At 31.9% G+C, this 26,226-nt stretch overlaps 2 protein-coding genes across 7 annotated transcripts in view; both read left to right on the top strand.

Annotated features, from left to right (window-relative positions):
* The window catches only part of LOC115882301 (hemicentin-2-like), a 393,218-nt gene that overhangs the window by 79,169 nt on the left and 287,823 nt on the right, over positions 1-26,226 (top strand). The window lies entirely within an intron of this gene.
* The window catches only part of LOC115882305, a 158,225-nt gene continuing 136,493 nt past the window's right edge, over positions 4,495-26,226 (top strand). For both annotated transcript variants that reach the window (XM_030900289.1, XM_030900290.1), the window contains exon 1: positions 4,495-4,622. In XM_030900289.1, the coding sequence (XP_030756149.1) occupies positions 4,507-4,622 (116 nt within the window). In that variant the 5' untranslated portion in view covers positions 4,495-4,506. The remainder of the gene's footprint in view (positions 4,623-26,226) is intronic.

Here is a 26,226-nt window from a genome sequence, read left to right as displayed (position 1 = left end):
TCACATCAAGATTCCACTGAACAACGTAATGGAGTCCTTAAAAAACATAATTTAAAAGCTTCTAAGATACCCATACTAATTTGATAAAACGAATTGCCTATTGTAAGCCGTGTTGAGTTTTCTTCTGTGTTTTCTCAAAGAACAACTGAAAGGAATATTTTTCTGCTGTGTTCCTTTTAAAACAAGCTCTGTTCAGAAAATTGCTGGAGGAAATGTGATATAACAGACCTTATTTTAACCCACGCGCAAACAGAAACACTATTAAAAATATTCAGTTAAAATTATGCAATGCATTTATTTCTTGATGTAGATGGTATTAAATAAAGTAACTTTTTAGCAGCATTTTTGATTTTAAGTCCCATTTTTTCTTCTTAATTTTCTTTATTTTTGTTAGTTAAAAAGAATTAACATATTTAATGATATTTATAAATAATTAAAAAAGCCTAACTAGATTATTAATTGGCTGACATAAAAACCTACAAGCACAACCAAAAAAAACGTTTTATTTAATATTAATGACCACTTATGGGTTACAGTTCACAAAATGAATTAAAACAATGCATCAAAATTAATTGAGAATTTACTGCCCGGACAGCAGATTCAAAAGGCGCCCAAATCATAATATAATATGGTTAAAAATAAAAAAAAAATTGCTCCAAAAAGCATTAAAGAGTGTAATACACGCCTATGATATTCTACTAATTAAAATATATTCTTTGTTCTTAAGTGCACTGTTTAGATTTACTTAGTAATCGAAATGGTATATGATTAATAATAGTAATGTATGTAGTAATTATGCTGCCGTGCAATTGTCAAATCATAATAAAAGGTTATTACGGAAATAAAGATGTTTAATATAGACACTAACAATTCATAGATAACAAAATTGTTGAGTAGGTCCAAGTTCGAGACGCTTCCGCTTCGAGTCTGAGACGACCCGTATGTGCACGGTCTAAATCAAATAAACCGACTTGGTTTTACGTGAGATCTCATAACTTTTTTTAATGCAAGAATTTGCGTTGCGAACATTTTTTTACATCAATTTTTTTAGTGGGATATACAAATTTCTGCAAAATTGGAAAAAAATGAAACTCTATTACTAATTACAACGTATAATTATAATAAAGGTTTATAGGAAATAAAAATAACTTTAATTAACCTATTTCTTTGTGTAACCATACTTGAATATTGTTATAATTATTTTATTAATTCAATTATTCTACATGAAAAAATTCGAAAAATATTTAATATTAAACTGTATTATAGCCAGAATATTTTTAGTAATATTATGTAAAGTTTGCCTACGTATAGAAAATACATACATGCATTTGTTAATTAATATCATGCTTTTGTTTAATAATTTATATCATGCTTTTGTTTGTCTCATTAAAATTGCTGATACATATATGGGAATAATTTATCTAGTTCTCCTTGCTTTATTAACTTAAACCATCATACAAGTAGAGTGAATTTTAATGTGAACAGTTATTTTCAGCTCTTTTTTTATGTGCTTTTATTTTTATACTTGAACACCATTTTATTGAAAGTCTTAAATTAAATCTGTCTAGATCCCCTTTTCCCTAATTAAGAGATAATTAAAAGACTCTAAATTAACTCTTTACTACTCTTCTGCATATATAATATTCGAAATTTATATCCTTTTGCTGGAAGACATTAAGAAGTGATATAAGCCGTGACAGAACACGCTTTTTCAAGGTGCATTATGACACTTTTCTGGCTCTGTGAAGTTTTTTAGCGGCGCCATTTCAAATTTCAAACTTTGCTCTCTGTGAATTCTTTCAGAAATAATACACTTATTCTTTGTCCGACAACGCAAATATTATAAAAGTCCCTCAGATGGTCTTTTGTCCGTTTCTTTCTGTCTAATTAAAGTATTCTTTGAAGGTATCCCGGACAAAAATCTCGGTATATTTCAGGATCTCTTTCAATAGCAAATAATATTATAAATATATGTATCTTGCTAGAATTACAACAATTATTAGTGATTTAATTTTATATCTATCTATGCGTATATTAACTAAATAAACTTTAAATTAATTTTATTCAAAAAATAATAAAGATGTAAATTTTAAACAACGCATATTTCTGCACTTTATTAGTTTATATACAGGGTGGTCCATCGAAAACGTTCCGCAAGGCATAACGGCCAGGGTATTTATTTTTTCAAAAAGTCCAAAAACACGTCAATTTTGTTTATGAGGGGGACAACTTTTGACCCAAAAATGATTGCAAAATCTTCAACCCTCTAAGCGGGGGTGTCATACCCCAACTTTTTTCAAATGGAAAGGAGGATCAAATGGCGCCGCAATGAAAAGAGCTTTCTATTCTCTATATTTCCCCGCTCCGTTTTTGAAAATCGGTCGAGTCATTGAGAAAATATGAAGGATTGAAATTTGAAAAGTTTATTTAAACATTTATCAGAGTAAATGATAATTAAGTCCTTCGACCAATTTGCTGTTTTTTCTTATTATTTCTAGATGTTTACGCATTTTTTCACTTGCCACAACGTTGAACGATCAGGTGCGGTAGTTGCTAGATAGCTGTTCTGTGACTTGTGCGTTGAAGTTCTTCTCAATATCGTTAAACTGACCCACAATAGAATTTCCAAAAATACCAGCCTACACGTTCAATTTCTGAGGGTTTTGTGTGTGCACCTCGTGAAAAACCCTTGGGTTGTCCTCAGCCCAGTACCGACAGTTGTGCCGATTAACTACACCGTTCAAAAAGAAAGTACACTCATCTGAAAAACACACATTAAATAGGAAATTATTATCATTCGCCACTCGTTCACTCATAGTTTCACAAAATTGCAAGCAACGATCAAAATTGTCTTCGTTGAGTTCTTGTACCAACTGAATTTTGTACGGGTGGAACTTGTGTTTTTTGATATCCTTTGGAAACTTGTACGATTCCCGCCGGTCTCATTGGCTAATTTTCTTGTACTCAGAATACTGTCCATGGCAACTTGGCCCAATACGAATACCTCCATAGCTTCATTTACTACAGGATTTTCCCTCTGCCTCTTTTTATTCATAACGGAACCAATTTCCTGAAATTTTGCTACTAACTGGCGAACAATTTTGCCATAAAGGTGTTTGTCAGGATGGCGTTCATTGAATATCTGTGCAACCTGATTGCAAACATCTAGAAATAATAAGAAAAAACAGCAAATTGGTCGAAGGAATTTATCCTTATCATTTACTCTGATAAATGTTTAAATAAACTTTTTAAATTTCAATCCTTCATATTTTCTCAACGTCTCGACCGATCTTCAAAAACGAAGCAGGAAAGTATAGAGAATAAAAAGCCCTTTTCATTGCGGTACCACTTGACCCCCCTTCCCATTTGAAAGAAATCGGGAGATGACACCCCCGCGTATGAAGATTTTGCAATAATTTTTGGGGCAAAAGTTGTCCCCCTCACAAACAAAATTGACATGTTTTTGAATTTTCTGAAAAAAAAATTACCCTGGCTGTTATGCCTTGCGGAACGTTTTCGATGGGCCACCCTGTATGTAAGTATATATAGAGGGTGAGTCGTGAAACAAGTGCAAATAGTTTTAGGAGTGGTATATTTCAACTGCAAAAACACGTCTGTGAGGTTTTGTGTAATTTTTTTTTATCTGAAATCACTTACACAAAAAGAAACAAAAAGTCCGGTAAAGCCTGCTGGCAAGCGAAACCTTGGGTCGGCGTTTACATGTATAGGAGTGAATCGCTATGGCAATCTAGTAAGTCGGAGGGAGCAAAAATACGAAGTATTTATTACATAATCACTTAATTTGACGCTAGATTCCATGCGCTTGGAAAAATACTTTTCTCTGTCTTTATTCAGTACATCTTATTTTACTAAGCATGTTGACCCTACTCTTTGTACACACGAAAATCGGCACCCAAGGCTAGAAATGCCGACCCTTAGTATATAGCCTCTCCAAACACAAAATTATAAAAATTTCTCTGCGGAAATGCATCATTTTCTTTTTTCCGACTTGAAATCAGTTACATGAAAACATATACCTGCCGTTACATTATAAACAGTTTTCTAAACATAAATACACAAAAAAATTCTTGCGGAAATATTTCATCTATTTTTTATCTTGAATTAAGGTGTTAACTTTAGAAAAATTGAAATCACAGTTATATAAATACACGTTTCTGTTTTATATTCTAAACATAAACACGCAAGAAATTCCTTGCGGAAATTCATCATTTTCATTTTTGAAAAGATTACAGTGGAATAAATTTTAAGAAATATTAATAAAAATCTTTGGAATAACAGAGAAAAATGTTGACTTATTTAAAACTCGTCCTGTATATCAATTCTATAAAATATAAAATCTATAGTAGTCTTTCTATTCTCTGTATTTCCACAGGTATTTCTAGGCATTCTGGTCTGGGCGCGTGAAACGAAAAAAAAAACTGTATAGTTTTTATACTGTTTATAATTTTTCGAACCCAGAACCGAGTAGAAATTCATTGTAAATGAATGTGCAAAGCCGCGTGTGATTTTAACCTCAAAAATAGTATATTTGTGTGTCTGTTTTGTGGTCTGTTTTATCGAATATCGTATATTTGTATATTATATCACAATATATGTATTTGGTAAGTCATATTATGTACTATTTGCATGTATTTGATTTTTTTATTGTTTTAAAGTTTATATAATAGGTATTATTTTAACTGGTAGAAAAATTCAATTTTTTGTCTTTGAAATACAAATAAAATTATCTATTCTGTTGAACACAACGGAGGAAGAACAAAGCGAGAACATACGTAATAATTAAAATCTACAGCGTAAATATAAATTATCCATTGTATTTCTGAAAAACCTCCTGACGAAAAAAAAAACGCAGGAACGGCACAAAGCGCACGGAAAAGAAAAACGAACGCTGCCTGGACATACAGAGAAAGTTAATATTCAGCGTTAAAAATTAGAGTTAATGAAAAAATATCTGCGAGCAAAAATAAACAGGATTAAGCTCGGCTTGAAAGTTTAAGTGGAAAGTTCAATACGGTTTGAACTGTCGATTTTGCGTGGTCTATTAGGATGTGTTGGTGCAACTAATGCATTTTTTTGTTTTAAAAATTGTCATTGGCTTTATTATTTACATTATCCCTAGTAATAGGTACTTATTTGGTTATTATTGGTCGTTGCTAGTTATTTTTTTTACGATTAAAATACTTTTAATGTTAAATTTACTAGTTTTTGACGGCAATACAATTAACTGTTCATTAGGGTGGGGGATTTTGGTATAACAATGCTCTTGATGGCATGTGCTTTCCACTTCTAAAGACATGGAGCTTGTACACCTTCTGGGTGTAACTAGTAGTGTTTAATTTAATTTTTTTAATTTATGTTCTTCATATTTTTGCCGAAGAAGTCGTAAACTAGTTCACTAAAGGAGGATTTCGGTATTACAGTACTGCTGATGGAGTATGCTATCCACATCTAAAGAAATTTTCCATACATATAGTCATAAAAAGTGTCGATATTCGTCACGCAACCGATTTTGTTAAAATTACTGTTCATTACTAATTAAGAGACGTAAAATAAGAAAATATAGGCCATTGTAGTCTTACGAGAACGATAATAGATCTAGGGGACGTTTTAACCATCATGAAATATAGCTCAAAAACCAGGGCCCAAAATTCTACAAATGCTTGTATTTTTATAATTTTAGGACTATGTTTACTATCTTTCTAAGAAAATTGGCGATTTTCGTCATATCACCGATTTTGCTAAAATTGTTGTTCTTTGCTAATTAAATGGCATAGAATAAGAAAATATAGCCCTACGAGAATAGTAATTAATGTAGGAGACACATTTTAACCATGATCAAAAATCGCACAAAAGGAGGGGTTCAAAAAATTAATTTTCTCACTAAATGAGAGTATCGAAGCCTCCAAACTTGTATACATTCTAAATGTATAAAATTCTCCTACAAGTTTTGACATTTTCATAATTTTAAAATTATATTTAGTATTTTACTAAGATCTTTAAAAATGTGCAACAATAGACAGTAACAGTAACTGTAACTCATTATATTCTATGTGCCATCTAGAATTCGATATTACTTAATAATTTTCTTATTAATAAATTTAAAGTCAAATAACTATTTTTTTTAAATTAAAAGACCCAAAACAATGCTCTCGTAAGATTTTTGTCCGCAAGTTGTTTACAAACTAGTTCATAGCCTTTCAAATTTTATGAACCAGAAAATGTAATTTTCTTCAGCTATTTTCCATTGGGAAATACGGTACACCTTTATAGCATGCAGTGTTTACCGTGTACTAGCTTTATCTTCCTTATTTTTTACATCTTATTTTTACATCGTGAAAAATTGAACCGTCACCCGATCTACGTAAAAGAAAAATCAACTTTCCTGTACTTTACATCATCATTACTTATGAATGTCGGTAACATTTTTTCATTTCAGGCATTAAATATAGATTTTCCCAGCAAAGAGAAGGAAATATGTATATTCTGTGGTTATCTATATTCGAAATAGAGGAAAATATGTTCTTTATACCGCTTAATCGAAAAAAAAAACGGCGTCAAAGATGGCTGGCAAAAAACAAAGAAAAATGTGAGTCAACTAAATAATGGCTAATAATGACTACATAGGCTTGATCTCACTAAAATTATCGCGCCTGATTGACAACGCCGTTTTTGACGCTGTTTTTTTTCAATGGTATGATATTTATTTTAATTTTAGAAAATATAAGTAATAAGTAATAAAATTAAATAAATTGAAATATGCTCTACGAAAATCCTCGTTCAGCTCAGCCTGTTCAATAATCTATAAAAGTTTTATTTTTAATAAAATAGGAGCACTCTGTACAGAAACATCTCATAAAATAATCGAACGTTACGTATAAAAGATTGCCACTAAAACACGTAACAACAAGGCAACAAAACTGTTGAGAAAGAAAATTGTAAGCGCAATAACATAAAATAGAAAAATACTTTTCACGCATAAACTTTCCTTACTCCAGAATGTATCTTTTAGTGTCTCATTTGGGTTTATGGTTTTAGATTAACAGTCAAACAGGGTGATCAAAACCGCAGGAAAGTTCTTAAAGTTTTAAATAGACATAAATATACCCGGTGGCTGGTTTGTGCTAAAGTTACACACCACCTTTACGATAGAACTTTTCTATAAATTTAAGTTGTGCAGTCCCGTGATTTAAAGCCTTTAAACTCAGTTACACTTTGGCGTTATTTGTTCGAATTAGGGACGAGAGGGTCGTATCGATTTCATAGCCTTATCGATATAAGAATTTTATTTATAGAAAAAATAGGGTATTATACGTATCGACATTTTAACTATAATAAATTCACTTACCTTTTTTGGCAGTAAATACTTTTAATATATGATAACAATTTTCCTATTTTTATTGACCATCTGATTTTTTTCTTATGCATATTTATTTTACCATTTTTTATATATCTTTGTGATTCTATAATATCCATTAATTAGAACATCCCTGAAATAAGTTCAATAAATAAACATTAATAAAGAGTAGTAAGTTAAATGCTATTAACAATAATTAAAGAGGATTGAGATTTGAAAAATACAGAATGAATTTTATATAATTATAATTTGAATAGCATTAGGTTACAGAGTAGGTAATTTTTTGTAGATCAAAAGAGATCATTTCTCTTTTCTCTATTGATCTTGGTCTTGCCTAGGACTCTTTGAAGTCTTACATTTTTTTAAACAGATTTTTTCTAGGTGCACTTTATATAAAGATTTTTTTTAATTAGTATTTTTGTAGCAACAAAAGATTTAGCACAGAATGTTACAACAGAAAAAAAAATATATATATGCTTTAGTTAACATTAGTTAAATAATAAGGAAACATTTACTTTACCTTTAAAAACATTCTTGATCACAATCACCAAAATTTACAAACCAAAATAACATCAATGCGTCTAGAAATGTAGTCTAAAAGCTATTACCTAACACACCTATAAATCCTGTTCATTGTCTGATTTCCCTCTCCCTAGTTTGTGAATAATATTTTAAAAATCAATAATTTTATTTATGTGTACAGAGTGTCTTACAACTGAATGTAATTATATCAAAGAAATATGTTTATTTTTATTTGACTTATTTAAACAATACTAAATGCCAAAATGTATTTTTCTTAGCATTGTACTTATACTGTTTTTGATAAAAATTAAAAATAAAGGATAAAAAATTATACAGGGCGAGTCTTAAATAAGTGCAAATATTTTTAGAAACACGTCTATGGTTTTTTTTTCGTAAAAAAATGAGGATTTGGAATTTTTTGAAAAACATTTTTGGAATTTTTTTCACTTTTTAGTTAAAGAACGTAACATTACTTTACAATATGGTAATATAGATTAAATAATCCCCCCTTGAAAAAAACTTTTTCAAAAAATTCCAATTATTTTTTTTTGCGAAAAAAACCTAATAGACGTGTTTCTGGGATCGATATATAACTGACCTAACCCCTGAAAATATGTTCACTTATTTAAGACTCACTCTGTGTAATATACCTAAATTAATTTTTTATTATTATAGGGGGCAATATTTTTAAAGAACGCCCACCTATAATTTTTCGTCTGTACCTGTATAAAACCACTAAGTGAAAAAATGGACATTTTCGCTGTTTTTTAAGTAAAAGAGGCCTCTGGTAAAAATCGCTACGACTAACCGTTCTCAACATATTTGGAATGTAAATTACTAATACATGCCATTGTTGAGCAACATGTTGAGTAGATAGTTATTTGACTTAAATGATAAGTATTCGGCTATTCTGCAAATCCGCTATTCGGTGCATCTCTAAAGAATAGACCTTAAAGCTCGCAGTAAATTGATATTTTTAGGCCTCCAGAGAGTCCTACAACATTGATATTATTCGATCATATGGTACATCCTTACAAGAATATCGAATATGAAAAAGTTGAAGTGTAGAAGCACTTTGAGACGATGTTTTCTTGGATGTTTTCCTCTGTCGGAAGAAGAGATAAAAAATGAATTTAAATAGTGTTTGAAAGCAAAAGAGGGAAATTTTTATTCGGTCGAAACCGAAATCGCTTCGCAGATATAATAAAAGATTTGGTGATGAATAATCGACATCTTACAAGGCAATTCAGAATTTCAAGTTGCACGTACGCGTATATTCGATGGGGTAAGGGAAAAAAGAGTACAAAGTGGAAAGGAAAAGGATAGCAAGAGGGGCTGAAGGGAGTTATTGGGTGAAATACAAATGACGAAACGTCGATGCGAGCCTCCGAGCTGAATACTGAACAGAGAGCTGCGGTATTGCGCCTTCTTTCAGTCGCCTTCCCATTCCTTCCAGGTAATTTCTAACAGACGAGGCAGTTATGTGATAAACGTATTGAAGGTAATGTCAAAATGAAATCTCGACAAATGTGTACCGTAATACGATTTTCAATATTCTTTCTATGACGACTCGGAGTAATGTAGCATTTGCGTATCGGATCTGATTTATTTCCTTTCAACTTCTATACAAACAAACATAGCAAACCTATTTATTTATTTATTTATTGTGTCCAGGATACCGTACATGACATAAATAGGGGTTCGGGCGTTTTGAAACTTACAGAAATAAATCAGTTGCATATGATAAACACTTTACACAGATTTGCTCACCGTAGAAGCATGGTCTGTACAGGGTGTCCCATTTTGGTAGAAATCATACGGTATCTCCGTTATTAGTAAAGATGGAAGGATGCGGTTTGCACAAATCTGTCTCACTTTAATTGTCAAACGGAACATACTGAGACAGCGCTTTCAGATGGAGCGGACCGTCCGCGACTTCGAGCAACTACCATGAGTTTATATGAACATTTCACATGGGTCTCGTATGCTCCGTCCGGATGATTTCGAAGGTGAAAACTGATACTTGTAAAACTTTTTAAGTAGAATACAGTGGTGTAGTCTATTTTTCTACGAAAAAAATATTTTTGAAAATATGAACTTAATTTATGGTTTTTCAAATGGAACACCCTGTATATTTATAGATCATATTATACGCCTTGCTATGAGCTTCTCAAAGATATACTGGGTGGTCCGAACTGTATTCCGGAAACTTTGGCAGCATATTCTGCAGATAAAAATAAGTAAAAAAGTTCGTATAAATGTATGTCCTAAAATGCCTGGTTTCGGAAATACCTACAGGGTGTGTGGTGTCTGGGAGTTTTTTGACATGAGAAATTTGGATTTTAATGTCAATATGACTCCTACTTGTAGAGGGCGCCACCTACATGTGTTTTTACTGTTTTGAAGAGTAATAACTTTTCGTCCGTATAAAACTACCAAGTAAAAAATATACATTTAAGATGTTTTTTACGTAAAAGGTCTCTTGGTAAAAATCGCTACGAGTAATAGTTTTCAAGATATTTGGAATCGCAATTATCAATACCTTTCATAATTGACATAAATTAAACATGTTGACTTATTAGCCTGAAATCGTAAATTTGAAATGTTTTTGTGCCAAAAGTTCAATAGGAACTGTTTTATCATAATTTCTTGCAGAAAAAATTATCATTAATTAAAAAAAAATCCCAAATTTATTATTTCAGTGAAATAACTATCTAATTCAACGTGTTTATTTTTCCTCAATAATGATATGCATTGACTATTTCCATTCTAAATATCTTGAGAATGGTTGCTCGTAGCGATTTTTACAAAGAGATATTTTTTGCATGAAAAGTCACAGAGATGTATATTTTTTTCCTCGGTAGTTTGATACAGGTACGGACAAAAAGTTATTGCGCTTCAAAACAGTTAAAATACATGTAGGTGGCGCCCTTTACTAGTAGGAGTCATATTGACATCAAAATCAAATTTCTTATGTCAAAAAACTCCCAGACATCAATTTTCATTCAAATATTGACGTTACTTCAGAGAAACGACGAAAAAGTATTACTCCTCAAACCGGTTAAGAAATATGTCCCCTACAAGTAGGAGTCATATTAATATCGAAATCGAACTTCTCATTTAGAAAAAAAACACCTAAACACTAATTTCATCCAAATATTGATATTAAACGAAGCATTTTAAGACATAAGTTTATACGAACTTTTTTACAAATTTGTATCGGTAGACTATGCTGCCGAATTTCCCGAATAGAATTCGGACCCACTCTGTATAATAACTATATATAACCCTATACTCTACGTTTCATATTTCTAATATCTGAACATACAACAAACAGTTTTATACCTTAATAGCTGCAATTGAAAATGTCGAAATCATCTTTAAAGCTGTTATAGAGCGAACACATGCAATTTATAGGCGAATCCTTTCAAGTTACCTACATTGCTTCGATTCGGAAAAATATAAAAAAGAACTGGGATCGAGTTGAGACTGAGGGAATGTTAAAGTTGATTTCCGATAAGAGTTCGGAGGAATGATATCTGCTCTGATCCGAGTAAGGAAAATATTTTTTTGTGCAAACTGCTGCAATTGCTCCTGAAGGACTTACTTTTCCTGGAGAACTTGATCTTTTTACTTCTTACATCTCCTGGCGTAAATTGTGGGTGATGGTGATCACACAAAATCTTGTTCATTTTTAAGATTTTATAATCTTTTCTGAATCTAAAAATTAGACAAAAAAAATTAGGGTAATTAATGTCTATGCCTTTGTAGCAGGTTGATTTCTTAAAAAAATATTTGTGTAGTCTGTATACTCAAATCTAATTTTAAATTATATACCGTGACATTCTCAAAAACAATTCTATTTTACATTTTTTTTCGTAATCCTCAAGCTAAAATAAATAATGAACATTTTTTCACTAAAACTATACATTTAAAGTAAAATATGCCCTATATAACTGCTCTACTAAAATAAAATACGAGACCTTGCAACTCTACAAAAGGTACTAATAAGCAAGCCTAAGAAGAATTTTCCACTTCCTTTGTTAGCATAATAGCTGCAAATTACAATTCCGAAAACTGAGTGATACTGTTTCTCTGGGAAACTATTATAGGGACCGTTTTTGGCGAATAGAAAATATTAACTCGGAATAAACTGGCGGGAATTTTTAGAAGTAATTTAACAAAGTCGCCGTTTAGGAGAAAGAAACATGGAAGAAAGGGAAGTGAATAATAAAAAAAAGAAACGAAATAATTAAAGTACAGGAGTGGAAAAAAGGGCTGAAACTCTGCAAGAATACCAGAGAAATTTCAGATTGCACTTAATCAAATAATAACTCAAGCTAAACGGAACAATTTTTGCAGAGGCAGGCGGCATGTGTGATAAAACTATTCCCGTGAGCCTCGTTATTAAAAAAATCTGTTTGAAAAATCTGGGATTCAATTTTTTTACGTCTGACGACTGGAAAATCTATTGCCGATATGGCTAGCTTGGCTACCAACTAATTTATAGCCTCAAATTAATATAACTATGCCTGTATTATTACTATAAAAATCAGGTAAAAAGGGTATATTGATGCTTCCAAAACCAAAGCAAGAACAGGGATAGGAGTATTTAGGCCGAAAGATGCATACAACTGATTTTAGGTAGGAACTACTGGAAACAAGAAATAGCCATCTTATCCCTTGTCAAGGAGCCTTAAAGGCGATCAACACAGTAACCTTCAATTCGCAGTTGGCCAAAGAATGCTGAGAGAAGCTGAACAAATTAGGCAAAGACAATAAATTCCTCTTACTCTAGGTACCAACCCACCAATGGATAGAAGGTAATAAAAAAGCTAACGACCTAGCTAGGAAAAGCGCGAAAACTCTACTAACTGGACCAGAACCGTTCTGCTTCCCTGGTAGAAACCATCTAAAGCGCAACGCAAGAATCTGGAAGACTCCATCCGTAACCTGGAATGGGAATCCTCCAACGGTCTAAGATGTAGTAATAGACGGTACCATTAGTACCATGAACTTTGTTACGACTGATATCGGAGATGGAGAACTAACCTTGCCAAAGCCCTGAGACTGTATGATGAGTTATAACTCAAGAAAGGGGGACACATTAGGTCTACAAGGTTGCGGTGATTAACAAACCTCCCACCCGCCCATATAATCTACAATTTACTAACATAAATGCATGGCTAAAATTACCAAATTAAAAAGATAGTATGATACTATCCGAATTTAACTTTTTATTTCCTCTGTTATTTTTGCATAAAACAAAACGAAACGGTCTTTTAACAAAGGTAATGTTTCAAAAATATCCGCAAAACCCTTTCCGAGGCAAGAGTAATCACTCCGAATTCAGATAAAGTCAAATATCGAGCATCCTATGGCAGCCGAATCAATTCTGTTTGCGTTATCTTGTTATAATTGAAATGCCATTTAAAAAAGGCTTTATCCCGAACTAAGGGCGTTCGATACCATTTGAGATTACTGTTTAGTTTCGATTTTCGAATCGCTGAAATTTATAATGGTCATTTACATATCTGGCTTAAGCCCTTTCTGTTGGAGCCATAAATGCAAATGGCTTAAGCGCTATATTGATGGAATAAATAGAAAAAAAAAACTCGGTTTGTATATAAAATGTCATGGTCAAAAATAGGAATATAGGAGTCTCTCGTTAAGTTCCTTGAAAGCCTGTATTGAAACAAACTTTATATTTCATAAACAATACAGGGTGGGTTTATAATGGAAATATATTTAAGGGCTGTATATTTCGATCCCAGGAACACGTCTACAAGATTTTGTCCTTTAAAAGAAATTGAAAGTTTTGTATTTTTATTTTTTACTCTTGAGTTAAAAATAGTTTTGTAGTAAATACATAGGTATATTATGGCGAACATTTCTACAAAGTATTAGGTGAACATTATACATATAGGTTGATACATGTAACAGTTATATATAATAATATTCTGCGAGAGACCTTTATTAATAGAGACCGTAGAATAGAGTGGATACGACAAAATACTCAGGTAATAGATGTTATCCACAGAGTCAAATCCCTTAAATGGCAATGGACAGGATCTGGCAAGAAGAACGGACAACAGATGAACCACAAAAATTACAGCATGGTACCCACGAGGAATTAAGAGACCTAGAAGAAGACCGAACCTGAGATGGGACCATGATATTATGAAATTAGCAGGGATAACTTGGACCCTCATAGCCAACAATGCCCAAGAATGGGCCTAACTACAAAGAGAGTACCTAAATATTTGAGGGAGGCTACATCATAATTGGAAATGGTTGAATACGCTGAAAATGATGATGATGATGATGATGATGATGATGATAAATAAAGGTAAACACATACTTCTGTACCTTAAATTTTGTTTTACATTGTTAAATATAAATAACTTTTAAAGATTTTCCTCCATAGATTTAGCTGATTTTTACAAAACCATGAGTAGTAAATTCACTTAAAAGCAAGTTAAATATTTTGAAATTGCCTGTTCAAAATCCAAGTCACAATTGCGAAACCATTTAGCCAGATTTATTAGTAAGAAAACAACTAGTAATATAGAGCAATAAAATAGAGAAGCACTACTTAAACTAAATTGCTATATTTTATATTCTTTGGTCTTCCTTAGAACGAGGTATTTTACCCAAAACATAATTATTAAATTTAATTTATAACATCCAGTTTCATTCAGTGTATCACAAATAAAGACTCTTATTGTAGTTAAATAATAATAATTAAATTAAATATATAGTAGGAATCTATAAACAATATTCAATTAATCAATGATGATAAAAAATTGACTATGCATGGCGGCAAATAATTTTCAATAGCGATGTAAATGTTTAATTTAAATGCTAGTAAACATAACTGGAAAACTGAATACTCAGTTTTGAGTGTGTGTACACCATCTCACTAATTATATTTTTGTGTGTACCTACATGGGAAAAATGTTACTGATGTGTTATCGATTGCACCAATTCCAGAAGCCAGAACAGATAATGTAATAAATAAAAATTCATTGGAATTTGCTATTTAATTTAGAATTATTGCAATGAATCTCCTGTTCGATGGAAAATGTCAGAGCTCGAGTCCAAAATGTTTGATAAAATGATAATTTTAATAATGATTATTGCAATAATTGCCGTCTCTCATGATACATTACTTAACTAATTACCAGCCAACAGTTTAATTATTATATTCTATCTGAAACAATTTACAAATATCAATTTACAATGATGATATAAAGGTATTTTTTAGTATTAAAGCTTTTTTATTTATCCGTATTTTATTAACCAAAAAGAAACATAAATATCAAGAAATAAAATAAAAATACGTGAATAATATTTGAAAGGTATTATCCTCCCATAAAGAGAGATAAATTGAGTTACAGAGTTAAGTTGAAAGGTAATAAAGTTCTAACAATTTTCTCTAAATATTATCAGGAAAGCTGTAGTCCGGTTAAATTATTAATAATATCCTCTGTTACTTAAACATTTCTTTGTGGAACTGAGAGCATAATTCTAATCCTGGAAAAGGACAAAGCAAAACAGAAGTTTAGAGATGAAAATTGGGAGGCGTCTAATCAGAGAATCTGTAAGAGGACTCTAAGCGAAATTTTGGAACAGGAAGTTTAATATTCCTAAAGCATTGTTCTATCTTAAGACATTTCCAAATATAAATCCCCCAAGATCATTATTTTCTAATATCTTTTTTATTCTGATTGGAGAATAATATACTTTCAGACACAAAAGCTATAGACATTTCACGATAATGCCCAAAAAAATTCAAGATTTATTTCTTCTGGGGATTCATATGTCAATGCGATGTATTTGTGTTTCATTACTTTCAATCTTCTTAGACCAAAATAATTTTTAGAAACAACTTTCTTACAATAAAAATTTAACTCTACAAATACAAGCCCAATTGCCTTTATCTGCTACTACTTCTAGAATTTTTAGAGTATCAGCTTTAAAATACAAATTAAAAATCGAACTTTTTCCTCTTTAGAAAATAGAAAAATATTAATATATTTTCGAAATGTTGAAAATAGATCTAAAGTAAATGCCTTTAAAGTAAATAACTCAAAACCAAACCAGAAATTTGTAAAAAACAGCAAATCCAAATTGACTCTCATTATTGAGAGTGACTCCTATTATTCCATTTATTTAATTGAAGATAGTCATAATTTTCATACATATTTCGAAATATTACATACTGAAAATGTGTCAAATTGGACTGCCTAGACTGGAGATAAATAAACTTGAAAATTCTCAGGCTTTATTAAACTGCCAATTAGACCTCAAGAAAGAAGCTTTGAACCTTTTTTAAAAAACATCTTTGGAATCTGAAGGAAAATAAAAATAGACTATAGTAATATAATAGTGAAAGTAGGTAGTAGAAATTTGTCAGTTTTGAGAAAGCTACTGTTAGCAAAACATGTTGAAAATTTGTTACTTTGGATTTAAGAAACATTTGTTTTATTTTCCGTTTGATTATGGAGTTGTTTCAATAATTTTTAAATATTTGTTATACAAAATAATATCACCATATACTTAAAATCTGGATTGTTCTAAATAAAAGCATTAATCTTTGTGTAGATGACACGTTCTAATTGGTTTTTCAACATTCTAAACTGTTCACTTAATAGATACAAGATAAATAATATACGTCACCACTGCGTGACGGTAATTACATACACGCAAGCCTTTGCTAATTGGAGTTAATGGACTAATTACCTGGAAAGCCACAATAATCAAATGCCTCGTTTATGATAATTTCCATATCAGATTGTTGCCGTAGTCTGCACTTCTCGTTGTCCAATATAAAATTGTACAAGTCTGGATTTATTCCATTTTAATTCTGCTTGCTGGGTCTGTCTTTTTTCAGTCTTTTTTTCAGCTCAAACAATTTTATACCATTTTTACGGTGCTCTCAAGGGCGAAAATCGTTTCCCTTTTCTAAATCTAGCTTAAAACTGTCGGCATTACAACGCGCCACGTAAAAATAGAGCAAAATAAAGACATTTTATGTTTTACTAGACATATTCTTTGGGCACATGTTCTTGGTTGCCTAATTTTGAAGAAGATAAAACACAAAATTGAATTTCCATATAATTAATTTTACAAGTTACTTTAACCGCATGTTTGAAAATAAAACGGCGTCAAGTTAGTTGGAAAAATGTAAGTTTGTTGCAAAGGTTGAATTGTGGAATGTAGAATATGGTAGGGGGTAGGGGGGTCAATCACCGCGACCACAGAATATCTAGCTACGCAACAGAAAAATACTCGAAATGAAAGAGCTAAAATTGCACAAATAGAATACTAGATGGCGCGACAATATCATAATCAGAATATAATTAGAAATTTTGAACTTTCGGTTTTGGATCGACCGCTCGTCGACTGCCTTGTAGCTCGGCTAAATATGCACAGTTGCCAGATTCAAAAAGACTTGAATTGGCATCCCATTCTTTTTACTGTGTATAATGCAGTATGTGTTTCTTTATATTCTTCTTTTCTTGTCAGATACACTTATATTAATTATTCCTTTGGCTATTAAAATAGTTTTAAGTATATTATTACAAAACATATACATTTTTAATATACACTACCTTATAATGTTAACTAAGAAAATACCTTAAACTTATAATTACCTTAAAAATTAATAATATACAGGGCGATTGATAGTGATATTTATTAATGCTGGAACGTTAGTAATGAAATATAAGTTTAATAATAATGGAAATAATTTATTAAAATGCAGTACAAAAAATGTTAACTGACTAAAAAATACTATAATAACAAATTTCTTCCGTTTGCCACGTTATAGACCTAGGTAGATTTTAAAAAGTGACACAGGTACAATTAATAATATATTAGTTCAACATAAAAGTTGCTGTCACGACATCGAACAATAAATTAAAATTCGTAAAATAAATTAAAATTATTCATTAAACAAATCTTTATAAAGAAACGCAAGTATACCAAATTTTGTGCCCAATCGAACTCCAGGAAATGATATCATAATAGTGTACTATATTATGGTACCACTCGATATGCTTTAAGGTACCATAATATTGCAATGTCACCGAAGATCCGTAGTATACCAAATTTAAGAACAATCGAACGCCATGAAATGGTATCGTAATATGGTACTATATTACGGTACCACTTTATATACATCATAGTACAATCATATTATAATGTAACCGAAGATACGTAGTATACAAAGTTTAAGCCCAATCGAACGCCAGGAAATGGTATCGTAATATGGTACTATAATAAGGTACCACTTTATATGCATCATAGTACCATCATATGACAATGTTACCGAAAATACGTAGTATCCCAAGTTTAAGTCCAATCGAACGCCCCATGTACGTAATATATACTATATTACGGTACCAGTTGATATGCTTCATGGTCCCATAATAATGCAATGTCATCAAAAATACGCAAGTATATATCAAATATGAGCTCAATCGAACGCCAGGAAATGGTATTGAAATATGGTACTATATTAAGGTACCACTTTATATGCATCATAGTACCATCATATTACAATGTAACCAAAGATACGTAGTATACCAAGTTTAAGCCCAATCGAACGCCAGGAAATGGTATGGTAATATGGTACCTCTTATTATGCTCCATGGTATCTACCATAATATTACAATATCACCGAAGATACGTAGTATCCCAAATTTAAGCCCAATCGAACGCCATGTACATAATATGGCGTACCATATTATGGTACCAGTTGATATGCTGCATGGTACCATAATAATGCAATGTCATCAAAAATACGCAAGTATATATCAAATATGAGCTCAATCGAACGTCAGGAAATGGTATTGAAATATGGTACTATTTTAAGGTACCACTTTATATATGCATCATAGTACCATCATATTACAATGTCACCGAAAATACGTAGTATACCAAGTTTAAGCCCTATTGCCGCCATGTACCTAATATTGCTATGTCATCAAATATGGTACTATAGAAGGTACCACTTTATATGCTCCATGGTACCATGATATTACAACGTCACTGAAGATATAGTATATCAAGTTTAAGCCCAATCGAACGCCATGGATCGTAATATGGTACTATATTATGGTATCACTTGATATGCTTCATGGTACCATAATATTGTAATGTCATGAAAAATAGTATATATCAAATACCGTATGATACCGAAAAAAACGGCGTCCAGTTGGCTGGAAAAGGACGATCGATGACATTTCCCATATAAATTTTTATATAAAATGACAGCGATATTCATTTCATAGCCATCGCTAACGCCGTTTTTTCCCGATTATACGATATGAACTTGGTATGAACACAATCGAACGTCAGGAAGTGGTATCATAATAGTAGAACAATACTTATTATATTGTCGCCGAATTACAATGAAAATTCAGGATTCAATTATACAATCAAACGTCAGGAAGTGATTGTAATTTAGCTCATAAGATTTAATTCCAACTAACATGGCAAATTGAAAAAAATAGCTCTGATCTATTTTAATATGTTTAAATGATGTAGCAAATTTGAAGGTAGGCTTTATCAGGAAGTATTACGATATGAATTACACAATGGCAACACTGCACAAAATTCTTTTAAATTTTGTTTGTAGAAAACTGTTTTCTTTTAAATTTATTGCCCTCTATTATGTAGTAGCGAAACTACCGCATCAAAATATCTGATTTGGAGACAGGCTTTAAAAGCCTGTCTCCTTTTGCTACCTACAATGTGCCTACAATTTTATACACGTAACGAGGCTTCTGTTGCGTAGCTAGATATTATGTGCCGCGACCTTACAGATCTATTGTGTACTAGTGATGTGTCGGTATTTGAGTAACGCGATTTTGGAGCGGTATTTTTTTGTAACGTCGTGTCGCGCTCCACAACGAATCATGAACCTGTTACTGAAGAACGACGATTATAATAACGACAAAATTATAAGTTATTTATAATTTGGAAATAAATTATTTATAATCGCTCTTGAAGTAAGCTCGAACCGTAGTAACCGCATAGCGACGTGTTTAGCTCCAGCCGTCGCGATTTCGTCGGTCGCCAACAGTAGTATCAGGAACTGGTATGTCCGTAGCGCCGCGCGATCTCGATCGGGACGTGTTCGCTACAGTCGTCGCGTTCCTAGAGTTGTAGTTCCCTGTCGCGAACAGAAGTAACTGCTGTAACTGGGCATCGACGCTCGACCTCGGCGGCGACCTACTTCGCTCCAGCCGTCGCGCTCCTAGAGTTTTAGTTCCCTGTCGCGAACAGAAATGACTGGTCCCTGCTGTAACTGGCTATCGACGCTCGACCTCGGCGGCGCGGCGCGTCGGCGACTTACTTCGTTCCAGCAGTCGCTGGAGCGCTTCTAGGGTTTCGTTTTCGCCTGTCGCGATTTGGTCGGTTACTATTGGCGTTGGTGCTTCCGTCGCTACGTTATTTTCGAAATAGCGATTCTTGGTATGAACTAGGCATGGTATAAAATAGCGTTGTTAGAAAGATGAAACGTAAAATCGAATAAAACAAAATAAAAATGTTATTATTTGCTTTTATACATTTATATAAGTTTTATTGTTTATATCTATTTTTAAGGTCTTGAAATTGAAACCTAACGTATTGCCACTGTCATAAATTCTTCTAGTCATCGTGTATTGTTTACAAATTTGTCTATGAAATTGTTTATGAATTTACACGGGTACAGAAATAACGGCAAGGTTGGGAGTAGTTGCAGTTTGTGAAAAAAGGTGGTGGAAAAATTCAGCAAAATGTATTTTGAGGTGGTAGAATGTAGAAATGAGTGGGAGGGGGGTTAATCACTGGTACTTTACAGATCTATCGTCTCCCCCTTTCTTGAGTTACAACTCATCATACAGTCCCAGGGCTTTGACCAAAGCCAGTATCTGGGACGGTTTTATAGAGGGTAATTCTCCATCTCCAATATCAGTTGTACGCAAGTTCATGGCACGAATGGTTGTAACAGCTGGTACAATTGTAAGAATCTGACAACACTGGTTTGGAGTAGGTAACTAATGCCAGAAATACTGCATAAGCGAGGACCGCGACACTGCGGAAGTCGGAACCTCGATTACAAAATAGCGTTATTTTGTCGCGGTATTTTTCTGGAACGGTTGCTACTGTAACGCGACTCATGTGGAACCGGTATTCTCATCACTATTGTGTACCCTTTTCTTGTGTTATAACTCATCATAATGACTCAGGTCTTTGACAAAAGCCAGAATCTGGGACAGTTTTACAGAGGTTAGTTCTCTATCTCCGATATCAGTCGTACAAAACCTCATGGCATCAATGGTTGTCATCTCGGCGCACTTAGTGATGAGGTGTTTTTGAATTTAATTTTTTTTTCTACATTCTTCTACAAAGATTAAATTGCATTAGGAATTGGTATAAATAATATATAATTTGTTTTTTTTTCTATAGATGCAACAAAGTTCAAAAAAAAAAAGGAAATTTGAACCTGCAAAAAAAAAGGAAATATTTCTACGCCTACTGCGACATCGCTTTTTCATTGCATCATGTGCTATGTTGACAGTTTAGTTCAATTTAATTGTAAACATTCGAATTTAAAAGAGATATTTTTAATTATAAAAGCCAAGCTTGGTTCAAAAATGTTTGTTAATGAAAAGCATAATATATATAGAGAAAATCTATAAAATTTATGTATATAAACAAAAATATTTTGCATTTGATAATTTTTTAATAATGAAAATGCTTCAAATTGGTTGAGTATTTTTCCTATATATTTAGTAAATCAAATATATATTTTCATACCATTCCTTGCAACAATTCCAATATAAAAATACTGAAAAATTCATTATTTAGATAAAGATTTTCCTCTTCATTTCCTCATAAAATTCAGTTTTATAATGTACTATTATCTGGCGTTTGCAAATTTTTGGGAATAAAGGCCAAGTTTAGTGGAGAGTGAAAAATAAATTAAGCTGACAGACGTCTGTTATGTACGTTGAACAAAGGGAAATGGACATTTGAGAGCTCTGCTGAAGTGTTACAGATTTTTTTTTTGCACAATGCCCTGTTTAAAAAGAGTTAAAGAAATACTAATTTAGGCAAAGTGGTTTAAACCACGCTCACGTAAAAATAAGGGCTGTGTGAGAGCAGGGCACTATTTCTGAATAAAGCTGTTAAAAATATAAAATGGGAAACGGAGCACCTAATAAATTTTACCCTACATTAAACAAGATCCTTTTTTAATGTTATATTCATACGGGTATATGTTATCGACAAACCTTAAGATATTTGTGATTTTAGATCTAAAAAATTACCCATAATACACGATAAACCGGTAATGCAATCCTTCGAAAACCAAAAAATGTGATCTAGCTTTTTAAGAATATTTTTTGGTATTGATACTGGTAAAGTAGGTAAACTGGGAAAATACATTTAATCTTATTGGAAAACAGCAGAGATAGGAAATCTAGAAAATTCGTCTTTCTGGGCACATTTTCCATTCCAGGCAAAATCGAGTAGAGCGAAACATAGACAGCTTTTAATTAGTTGACATTAGAGAGAGGAGTCTAAAAATTACCCCCTAACAGAACCTATTACTCGGCATTGAGCAGCTCCAGTTTCAGTGCAGAGACGTACTCTGCACACGCAGCTCAAATTAACCGATATATCTTGTTAAAAACTATTCTTTAAAGGTATTTTAGGCTCTTCTTTAGATTAAAATTATTTTAATGTTATTTTTTATTTAGTTTTACTAAAGGTAGAACTTACGACCGAGAAAAATCAAAAATTTTCTTTGATTTAAGTAGAGTTTACTCTCATAGTATATGCCTATTTAACTTTTTGATTATGTAGCGAGCACTTTGTTTACTCTTAATACACTTTTCACTTATTTTTTACTACTCTAAACAGCGTTATATAACACAAACCTAGTACCTGAGTGTTTTATAGTGTCAATAACTGCACTAGCAAAAAACTAAAATACTTAAATTAAAATATAAAAATTTCAATATTATTTTAATGCGATCAACATGACGGGGCGGCGTGAACTATATAACTGATAATTTCTGATTTTTGCCGTTAGCGCTGCGATCGGAATTTGTTGAAATCAACTGAAATGCACCAAGCCTATAATACAACATATATTATTTTTTATATAGTTTTACTTATATTTTTTGGAGATAGAAATACAGGACGGAAAAAAGCATAAATAATTGAGTCCGTTACTGAAAAGGTTTGATTTTCAGCACTGAAAAATCCAACAGCGCTCTCTTTAGTATTCGAGTCACACTACAGCGATGCGTTAAAAAAAGGCCAGTTTTTTCACTGAAAACTTTTTATTTGACTTTAATTCACAGACTGAAAAGGGAAGGCATCAGTCTTGAGTAAAATGGGGCATTATTATTTGTTAGTTTGCAACGAAATTCTTTTTTGAATTTGAGAGTGCTATAGCGGCGTTATTCACGGTTTATTCTTACATTTTTAATAGCTATGAATTGTTTGCTCATCTCTAATAATTTTTTACCTAAAAGTGCATTAAAACGAGGAACAAAAGTCTGCTTAATGTTTATTCAAGTGACGCGTCTGTGGTTCTGGCACCATACTCCAGTTTTGCTTATATTGTCTGGGATTTCCAGCAAGGAGCTGTCTTTTCAATTCGCAGAACAAAGATGGAAGATAAGTTAGCGGCAAAAGCATATTGTACCTCGGTGAAGTTGTTAATGATGTTTTCCACTGCACAATCAGTCTCACTAAACTTGTCAGTTATTATTCACGAACAGGTTGAACTGATATTCGGCAATTGCTTAATATGGGGTAGGAAAGAAAACGCCAAGCGAATTAAGGTGGTGGCAGCATCGGTTTTGTACGAACTAAATCGTCTGCGAATAGCGTTTGACTCCGGGAGAAAAAGTTTTTATTGTTTCCGTTGAAAAATTGCCAAATCCCGACTTAGCTGTAGTTTTTAATCTCGATATAAAGTTATCCATCCATAAAAATTATTAGACTTTTTCGTCGGTTTATACTGACAGGGGAAAAATTAAAAACCGTCTTTATTGGCAAAGTAAAATATAATTTAATGGATTTTGTTTATATCGTACACCATTTTTTGCACACTGTGTAAATACAGAGTACCCCTCTCATACGACGCGAGGCTCTAAGGAGGTTAATCAAAAGAATGTTATAAAAATATATCGAGTTCTACAGGGTGTCCCCAACAAAAGTTTCTCATAAGTTGTGTTTTTTTGTAATGGTACACCCTATATATTAATTGATTTTTGAATTACAAACAAAAAATAAAGGTGAGTTTCATTAAAGTAGCATATGACTGAAATTTAAGGATTTTGATATATTTCAGATTTTGTGAAAACGCTTTTTTGGAGGGTAGGGTACCTTAATAATATTTTGAAGGGACATGAATTCCTGACATAATATACTGAGTGTTCTGTTCAAAATAAAAGAGTAACTTGCATTTAACGTTGGCCAATTTTAAATATTAATTTTGTTTCACCTTGTGTAACTTTTTGGGTAAAGTTTTAACTTGATTTAGAGTACAGTAGTGGTTATTTTAACTACACATTAGGCTATACCGGGTAAAGTTCGAGTTTAGGTAGCTCTTATTGAAATTTAAAATTTGTTATTTATAAAATTTAAATATGTCAAAAACTTTACATTTAAGTCACATGCTTCTGTAATATAACTCACCTTTTGTTTTTTTCTAGAATACGAAAATCAATTAATATATAGGGTGTTCTATTATAAAACACACTTATGTGTAATTTTTTAGGGACTCCTTGTAGAACTCTCTATATTTTTAAAAAATGCTCTAAATTAACCTACATAATATGCTCACAAAATTTCATTCCAATACAATGCCACCCTGTACAACTGTTGTTAACAAAACTGGACTTGATGATAATAAAAGGAATTATATGTACGAAAGGCACGTTTTCATAGAAATAAATCAAGAACATATGTATATTTTGAAGTACTCCAGATTGTGGCTATGATAAATTATTTTAGACGGTATATATTTTTAGTTTAAACAAATAGGATATTATCTCATGCGTAAACCGCAAATGTTGGATGTAGGTTATAACTCAGAAAGCCTTAAATACATGTAGCTTCATAATTGACAAAACCGCAGTGTCTCTGGGGAAGGAGAAATTAGCAGCGCATTAACTTGTGCTAGATTTGTGCTATTTAGGACTTGATAATTTGTTGGGATTTCCTGCCGGATAAACTCCACTTTTCTGCAGCCTCCCAACAAATTTCCGCCACCATTGATGCTATTTTCGTTTCCAGAAGACTAAATAGAATTCAATTGGCCATTCTTTGAGTGAAAAACGCCCGGATTTATAGAATTTCAACTAGGAAATTATTTTCCTGGATCTTACATTTAATAAGTTTCTATTGTTCGTTTTTGCAAGGATTTAAGGCTCCATTTAGCTTAAAACTTTTTTGTTATTTCACAACTTTAATGAATGGTGGTTTAATCAAATCAATAATAATATTTATGAGTGATTCATAAAAAGATAAAATAAATACTAGAATTATATACTATGAGCTTTGGTACTCAAACGTTTGTAACATAGGTAATAACAATGATATATAAATAGATAAGTAATTATTATCTTAGTGATAAAATTTTATGCTCTATTATAGCAATTTTATATATTAGTAATAAAATAAACTATAATTTATAACGCCGTAAATAATATCTATGAAGAATGCATATTTATAGGGCATCAACAGATTCGAACAAAAGTCCTAAACAAACGTCGTGGATAAAAAATGCAAGAGATATGAAAGTTATTTAAAAAAAAAATATTTGTACTGTGATAGAAAGGCAAAATGTTTGTTCAAATGAATGAATCGTAAGAGTCGATTTATTATGAGAAAGTCCCATTATTCGATTCGCTAAAAAGAATCGAGATGCCATCAGTAATAGTTAGTAGATTAATTTTTTTAAGAGAAAGAAAATCCAGAAAAAGTCCGTGGTTATACAAAAATATATATATTTTAATTAAAGTTTTTTTTTAAGTTGAATATTGCTTTAATGCTTGTTGTGATTCTTTCTTCTTAATTTTAAACAAGCAAACCAAATGTGCAGTATGTAGTATTACACTAAACATTTATATTGATAGTGCATAATTAATAATAATACAAGCACATAAACCTGGAACTATTATTTAATTTAACTCCAACATCTGTCGAGTTACATCGATACTCATAAACTATTAATTTTGATCGCATCACCGAAATGCTCAATACGTAACCGATATTGATTTAGGCAGACCAATTTTATCACTTTGCTGTAG

Source organism: Sitophilus oryzae, unplaced genomic scaffold (assembly GCF_002938485.1).
Source record: "Sitophilus oryzae breed Bouriz unplaced genomic scaffold, Soryzae_2.0 scaffold_177_pilon_pilon, whole genome shotgun sequence".
NCBI lineage: Eukaryota > Metazoa > Arthropoda > Insecta > Coleoptera > Curculionidae > Sitophilus > Sitophilus oryzae.
This window is presented reverse-complemented; position numbering and strand designations above follow the sequence as displayed.